The sequence below is a fragment of the Zea mays genome, chromosome 6, assembly GCF_902167145.1.
Source record: "Zea mays cultivar B73 chromosome 6, Zm-B73-REFERENCE-NAM-5.0, whole genome shotgun sequence".
NCBI classification, from domain to species: domain Eukaryota; kingdom Viridiplantae; phylum Streptophyta; class Magnoliopsida; order Poales; family Poaceae; genus Zea; species Zea mays.
The window spans coordinates 169,011,862-169,019,814 of NC_050101.1; the positions used below are offsets into that span (position 1 = coordinate 169,011,862).

A 7,953-nucleotide genomic window follows, 5' to 3' on the forward strand; every position below is an offset into this window, starting at 1 on the left:
AGGGCGAGAGACTCCAAGTTGTGGAGATTCCTCGCAAACGCGATAAGAAAAGAAAAGCATAACACTGTGGTATTCAAGTTGATCATTGGATCACTTGAGAGGAGTTGAGTGCAACTCTCGTCCGTTGGGACGCCACAACGTGGAGTAGGCAAGTTTTGTACTTGGCCGAACCACGGGATAAACCACAGTGTCTTCTCTGTGTTGAACTCTTTGTGGTTATCGTATTGTGCAAAATCTTCTCTCTAGCCACTTGGCATTAACTGTGCTAACGTTTAACCAAGTTTTGTGGCTTAAGTTTTTAAGTTTTACAGGATCACCTATTCACCCCCCCCTCTAGGTGCTCTCACAAACACCATTGAGTATCAAGATCTTCTAACTTCTCACCTAGTTGCGGTGAGAGTTCTGGCCTAATAGTTCAATTTCACCTTTATGTCTACCCTATGTGAAGAGTGAACTCTAAGTTTGGTCTCGAATCAGCTCAAGGAATGTGTTCTTATAGAATCCCACTAAAAATTACTCTGGGCTACCTTTTGTAGTGCAAGAGAGGAGAGAGGTTACATAAACCTTAGATTCCACTGGCTAAGCTCAACTACCACATTATTATCATGTTATTGCAACCATACTAGTCGTCATGGCGAAAGGGTCTCTAGCCGAGATGGTTAGGTGGTCTGAATAGCACTCCTCGGGTCTTGTGTTTGGCTCCCCGTGGGAGCGAATTTTCAGGATGTGGTTAAAAAATCTCGTCTATCCCACGTCAAAGCACCGGTCTAAGACTCGGTCCCGGTCCCGGTCGCGGTCGTTCTCACATGGGCTATGGTGCCGCTGTGTATGGGTGGGGCAGGGATTCAGGGTTTTTCTTGAGCTGCGTGAGAAGGCCTTCTTCTTAATATAATGTCGTTGGGGCGGTCTTATCCCCCACAAGTCAAGTTTTTTTATACTAGGGGTCATGCCTTAAACTGTGGCACATTACCGAATATGTCATTTATCGGGTGGCTGACATGTCGCATCCACAGGCGTTGGGCTCATGTCGTTCAATACGATGAATTGGTAGATGATATAACTGTTTGTACTTGATAATACTTCAAGGTATACATTGGTGCACATGCGTGGCTACAGGAATGGTGCATGTACCATGTAACAACCTTGAGTACACTGCATCCTAAGTCGTGTCAACACTACACTTGTTAGGTCTATAATATCGCATATATCACATTTAATGTGTTATACATGATATTTATCTGACAAGCTAACACTATGGGCTTATCGTGAGGGTTTTTTACATGTGGGGCCCTAACCTCAGAGCCATACTGCCCTTGGTGGGTCCAAGCGTATACTTCGATTTTGAGACATAATTACACTTTAGCCACATTAATTACTCTTTAGAACATCTTAGAGTATGATGGGTCCTAGAGGTTTGGACTTGATCATCAGTCATCAGTGCCTCAAGACACAAGGAGTCTCAAAGACTTAGATCATCTCAGTCTAGAACGTTTGGGGGCACTAGGGGAGTAGGGGTAGGGGTCTTGATACTTTAGGGCTAGTTTGGTGACAAAAAAATTAGAGGAAATCCATAAAGAATACCTCTTGCAAGTGATTTTTCTGGTCCATAGATCCACTCCAAACCAATACTTAGAGTGTCCGAGGCCCGATAAGACTTAGTTCTCTTTAGTTGCTTCTTATAGACTCTTGTTATTTCTGTTGGGTGCCTTAGTGTCAAATTATTTATTTTAGTAGATGTCACTATGTTAGCTCTCTATTCTGGGATTTTTTGAATGGGTTTTAGCGACAGCTAGAAATATATTTTTTACCGGGCATTGTATATGCTTCGGTTACCTTACGTCCGTATCATTTCGCGACAAAATGGTCTTCACGCGCTGGATACTTGGACGTGAGAATCTGACAGTGATAGACAGACACTGGAAGCTAAGACGACCAAAAAGTTTCTTCCCCCGTGGAGCATGACATGCACAGCACAGGCTACACCCTACACGTCGTTCTGATGACATGGCGAACGCCTAGTGGCTGTCGCCGGCTCGCCGCAGCTCCGGCGAGCGGCGATTCGTTGGTGCGGGGATCCGTGACGCTGAGCAGACAGCGAGTAGTTAACGTCGTGCTTCAGTAGTAGTAGTAGGCCCAGGTCTCTGGCTCAGGTCTCCACAGACCACAGCTCGATCGGGCCGAGCCGCTGTGGCCCATGGGAGTCCAGGTCCACCATAGACTTTGACAAAGTCAACGTCATCGCGCGTCGCGTCGCGTCGCTGTCCGCCACGGAAGACCCGACCGGCCGGCCTTCACCATCACCAGCGAGGCAGCGAGTGACCTCCCTACTCTCTCCCAAGCTGACCCGCGCTTTCGTAACAACCACGAGAATGCCATCCCCGTTGGCGATAAGGCACGGGACGGAGTGGCATCGTCGTGAATAGCCACCGCACCTGAGCCCCTTCACCGATCCGCTCTCTTTACAAATATTCCCTTTGCGGTTCCCAGTTGCCCACCGAGAGTGGCAGTGGAGTAGTGGTAGGAAAAGCTCGTCGCCGAGTCGCCGTACGGGGGCTCGGCTCGGGTGAGCGAGCGGCGGCCGGCGGGTACTGAGGCCTGAGGGCGAGGCGATGGGCCGCCTCCGTGACGGGCGAGCCTTCCTCCACCGCGCGCTTGTCCTCTCGTCGCTGCTCCTTCTCGCCTCCGGCGAAATCTTCTTCGAGGAACGGTTCGATGGTACGACCACGCGTGACTCTGTTGGTTTTCCCCCCGATTTAGCTAGGTAGCGCGTCTAACTGGATGCTATAAGGATTCGGATGATTCTGTGATTGTGTTGGATCATTTTTTTTTTTGCTATTCGCTGGTTTAGTTTAGCTTGGTATCACTGTGACGAGTTACTGATTTGCTGCTTACACTGACAGATTCAGAATTTCAGTTTGTTGTTTGAGTGAGCTGTTCACTATTCACGTGGTTTAGCTTCTCAAAGAAGTGAATTATTCCAGAGATATTGCTACTGCTAGTTGTGCCTTCTGAAATGCTCCAAGCCTCCAATGGTCCTGCCTCCAGGAGTCGAAGAACTTATTTGTAGTTGGCTTACAGTCCGATGTCCTATCGATCTGATGTCTTGTGCTGTCCATGAAGTTATCAGTAGCTGATGTCTGCTCAAGTTTCTTGTTTTCCTAGGTGTATTGTTTTATTTGTGATTCATGAAATTACGCAACTTGGTAACATTCAGATGGGTGGGATAGCCGCTGGGTGAAATCTGATTGGAAGAAGAGCCAAGGACAAGCTGGAACCTTCCGACACACAGCGGGAACCTACTCTGGAGACCCTGACGATAAAGGTGATGGTTTATTCATGAGTGCTATCTTATGTGCAGTAAGGGGGGCATATAGCCCTACCCTTTACTTGTTTGTTGTGTTTTACCAAAAAAAACTGTATTTGATAGTGACAGTGGCTATTTTGATACCCAGTTTCCAACCAGATATGCCTTGAATCTATCCATGTTAATACATCCACTAAACTTGAGCATTTTCTGAAACTTCAATCAAAGAGCTCAGGCTGCATTCCATGTGGCCCCTGTTTTTATCATAAACATTTTATGTTAGAAAACAAGAGAAACATTCCACGATTTGTGCATACTATATCAATCATGTTCAACTTTTAAAGCCACAAAATATATAACCTTATTTTCCATGGTTTATTTCATACGTCGTATGATTATTTGCATTATGGAATCATCTTTTCAGGTATACAAACAACTGGGGATGCCAAACATTTTGCTATATCAGCAAAATTCCCACAATTTAGTAACAAGGACCGGACATTGGTGATCCAGTACTCTCTAAAGATTGAGCAAGATATTGAATGCGGTGGTGCTTACATCAAACTTATGTCTGGTTATCTCAACCAGAAGAAATTTGGTGGCGACACTCCTTACAGGTCGGTTTGCTCTCTGTGTTTGGCTAAAAAAGTTTGTTTTAATGTTCAAAAGTAACCATGAACTCTTCAAATGCAACTTTTCAGTCTTCACCTTAATATAGAACATTTTTTTGTAAAATCTGATAGTAATCGTACCTTCGGATCTTGCGCATATGCCTAGAGAATTATCATTGGTAACTTGGTGTATTGGTCATCCTTTAAGTTGATTTTATTTGTCAAGGAAAGGCAATAACTTTACCAAAAATTTATTAACACACTGTGTTAGCGGTCTCACCGAGTCACACTGGGTCGTGGGTTTGAAACAGCCTCTCTGCATTTGTGCGGGAAGCCTTGCATCTGTTTGTCCCTTCCCTAGATCCTACTCATGCGGGAGCCTCTGTCACTGACTCTGCCCTTTTTTACCACTGCACCAGACCTCATTGCCCTCCTATTGAACTATTAGAAATTATTCAGTCTGTCTTAGCTTATACTGAATATTACCTACTAAATGTCTTGATATTTGCTTATGCAGCTTCATGTTTGGGCCTGATATATGTGGGGATCAGAAAAAGAAGCTCCATCTCATACTTTCATACCAAGGGCAAAACTACCCTATCAAGAAAGAACTAAAATGTGAAACAGACAAGTTGACACATTTTTACACATTTATTCTTAGACCTGATGCCACTTATAGCATCCTTATCGATAACCGGGAGAGAGAATTCGGGAGCATGTACACTGACTGGGATATCCTTCCTCCTCGTAAGATCAAAGATGTTAATGCAAAAAAGGTTTGAGATTTTTTTGGTGTGATGAAAGCATTGTTATACAGTAATTTCAATCATGCCTTTCATTATGCATCCGTTTCTTTCAGCCAAAAGACTGGGATGACAGGGAATATATTGAAGATCCTGATCAAGTTAAGCCAGAGGTATGCCTTGTTATATTTCCTGTCTTAGGACTTATCTTGATCAATAATTCTATTATAACCTTTTACCTGAACTGAACAGGGATATGATTCAATTCCTAAAGAGATACCTGATCCCAAGGACAAAAAGGTATGCATGATTCTGAGTTTGTTTAATATGCATCCAGTTCGGTTTTAACAATTTAATTGTCACTTTCATGCTTCAGAGCACTTACTCAGATCTCAGTATGCAAATGATAGATCTTCACTATTTATGTTATTAGACAAATGAGGATTGAGAAACATTCAACTTTATTCATGCATGCATGTTACTTTTGCTTTATTTTTTTAGCAACTTAGTCACTTTTTTCCTGGTTTGCTAGTGTGTATCAGTAATTTCTAAACATTCATGACTAAACGAACACAAGATGACAGTATTTTTGTTTTATGCTAAATCAGCCTGAGTCATGGGATGACGATGACGATGGTACATGGAAGCCTAGAATGATACCTAATCCAGAATACAAGGGACCATGGAAGCGGAAGGTTTATTTACTTTATACTAGTTATAATTTCTTAACCTTTTGTTCATTTGAATATTTATGTACTCATGACTTTTCTCTCTCAGAAAATTAAGAATCCTAACTACAAAGGAAAATGGAAGACCCCATGGATTGTCAATCCAGGTGAGAGACATATATCTGATCTTCTGCTCTTTACATATTGTCATGTAGATTATGTCTACTGTCTGTTGATGACAGTTTTGAGTATTTCTCTTGGCAGTAAGTTTACTTCATATCTGTCTTTGAATTGAATCTTGCACGCTTGACCCAGCATTAACTAAACTATCTTTTGCAGAGTTTGAGGATGACCCAGACCTATATGTTCTGAAACCTTTGCAGTATGTGGGGATTGAAGTATGGCAGGTATCAAACATCATAACTGGGCAAAGACGTGTGCCCCATCACAATCTTTGGTTGTATCAAATAAATTAAACCCTATCTGAACTTACTACTACCATGGTATACAGGTCAAAGCTGGTTCAGTTTTTGACAACATTTTGATTTGCGATGACCCAGACTATGCAAGACATGTTGTAGATGAAACTTTTGCTGCAAATAAGGAGGTAGAGGCACGGCATGTTATGATCCATGTTGTCCCTCCGTAGGAACCCTTGTCTCATTTTATTTCTATGCTGCAGGCTGAAAAGGAGGCCTTTGAAGGAGCTGAAAGAAAGAGGAAGGCTAGAGAAGAAGAGGTTAATTAACATGGAATCTTACTCTCTTTCTGCTCTGGTCGCTGTTGCCTGTTAACAATTCTGAAACTGTGAATGTGAGCCTTGGAGGAGTTAACAGGACGTTGCTTTTCCACAGGAAGCACGGAGGGCACGGGAGGAAGGGGAGAGACGAAGGCGGGAGAGGGATAGGGACCGCGGCAGGGACCGATACAAGGATAGATATAAGGTACATTTCTTCCATTTTCCATACTGGGTCATTATTCCCTGTTGCAATTATGTTCGTCTTGTCCTTGTCATATAGGGGGCCTTTTTTTCTTGGTTTGCAGTTCAATATTCCATCCCCTTAACTTATCACTAGCCTTCTTAAGGATTATCATCTGTCAAAAGTTTCAGGCTGTAGGTCCTTGCCTCCCTGTAGGTCGTTGATATAAAGGATTGTATGGATATTATGACAACAATATATATAGGCAGGGCCAGCACACCAATGAAGAATTTAGAATTCATCACTCCCGTGGACGAAATTAGCGAAAATATGTACCAGTGTTCATAGATCTTAGCTGCATAGTTTTAAGTCTCAATAGTATGGCACAGTGCTTTATATATCGACCATATGCTGCGTTGCTGACATTTTTGTTCCTTTCCTCTGCATCTGCAGCGTCATAGGCACTACGACTACCATGTAAGTTACGAAGTAGCTTCATTTCTTTTCTTGGAACGCCCTAAGCTACACCAGAAAAGCTACCTGACGTTATAAATTGTTTGTTTCGTGTTCAGGACGAGCTATAGATCCTGTATTCTTTTGAAATCTGCACGATATTGGATGTCTGTCTACGGAGAGCGCACGTGCAAAACTTGTATGTTGTACTCACGGATGAAGCTGAACCTGTGATTTTGGCGATGGGTAGAGATTGGCCATCGCGTCTGTAACTAAATTTCCACGTTGCGATGCAATATGAGCTGTAGTACTGTCCTCGCACTACTATTTACCGTTTGTGCTGCATATGTGATATAAACCTTCAAGAAACACACACACGAAGGGTCTGAATGAGCACGGCCTTTGTTGTTTGCTTCTTATAAAAAAGAACTGTTTTATCTGTGTATACTTGCCCTACTTTTTGCTATTTCCAAGCAGCTGGACAGAAACTGACTACTGTACCAGAACCAGAATCCTTTGATTTCAGACTCCAGAACCAGAACACTTCGATGAAAACGTGGTCATAAATTCCTGACGTTACATTGCAGAACGTTGCACCACATCAGCACCCTGAACCCCAGGCCTATATCCCAATTCCCAATCGAGCTCTGCCACGCATTGCAGGATTCAGGCAACAAAATACGTGCCACAACGCTGAATATACATTCCATGTACTGAACAAACACTCCAAATTCCAGATTGGACAAACGTATGAGCTCGCAGCTGTTATAATACAAGAACATAATCAAGGTCAATTAATTTACCATGGAGGCATTAACATAGCACACCAAGTTCTTAACAACAACAACTGAACACTTATATTCTTCTATACTAGCCTAAAGAACATATATGAAGTCAAAACATCATGGTCTTAAGAGCAGCCACTGAACTCGTATATTCTTCTAGACCGGGGCATTTAACTATTTGCCATCCTTACGCAACCCCTTTAATCACGTGTCATTGACATGACAAAAAATTTACCACACATCTTCAAATAGTGGCAAACAGTTATTTTTTCCCTTCTAGACCAACTAAAACAATAGGCTTCGAAGAACATCTAAAAAAATTCTGAAGTCAAAAGACAAGGTATTATCAAAATGTCACCAGTCGTCCAACAACAAGAGAACAAGCTTTCCCAGAAACTCAACTCCAGGAACACTTCGCCGAGGTCACTTGTAAGGCGAGTGAAGAAACTAGTAGGTAACAGTCTAGTCA

General features: G+C 42.8%; 1 protein-coding gene across 1 annotated transcript; it reads left to right on the forward strand.

The window, feature by feature from the left end:
- Nucleotides 1–2,500: 2,500 nt before the first annotated feature.
- Nucleotides 2,501–7,116, forward strand: LOC100382232 (uncharacterized). The gene is made up of 14 exons (NM_001174987.1): nucleotides 2,501–2,715; nucleotides 3,215–3,322; nucleotides 3,729–3,921; nucleotides 4,433–4,691; nucleotides 4,775–4,831; nucleotides 4,911–4,958; nucleotides 5,267–5,353; nucleotides 5,436–5,493; nucleotides 5,666–5,733; nucleotides 5,838–5,933; nucleotides 6,009–6,065; nucleotides 6,181–6,270; nucleotides 6,700–6,723; nucleotides 6,819–7,116. Exons 1-14 carry the CDS (start codon nucleotides 2,610–2,612, stop codon nucleotides 6,828–6,830), a joined length of 1,263 nt encoding a protein of 420 aa, NP_001168458.1. The 5' UTR covers nucleotides 2,501–2,609; the 3' UTR covers nucleotides 6,831–7,116.
- The last annotated feature ends 837 nt before the right edge of the window (nucleotides 7,117–7,953 follow it).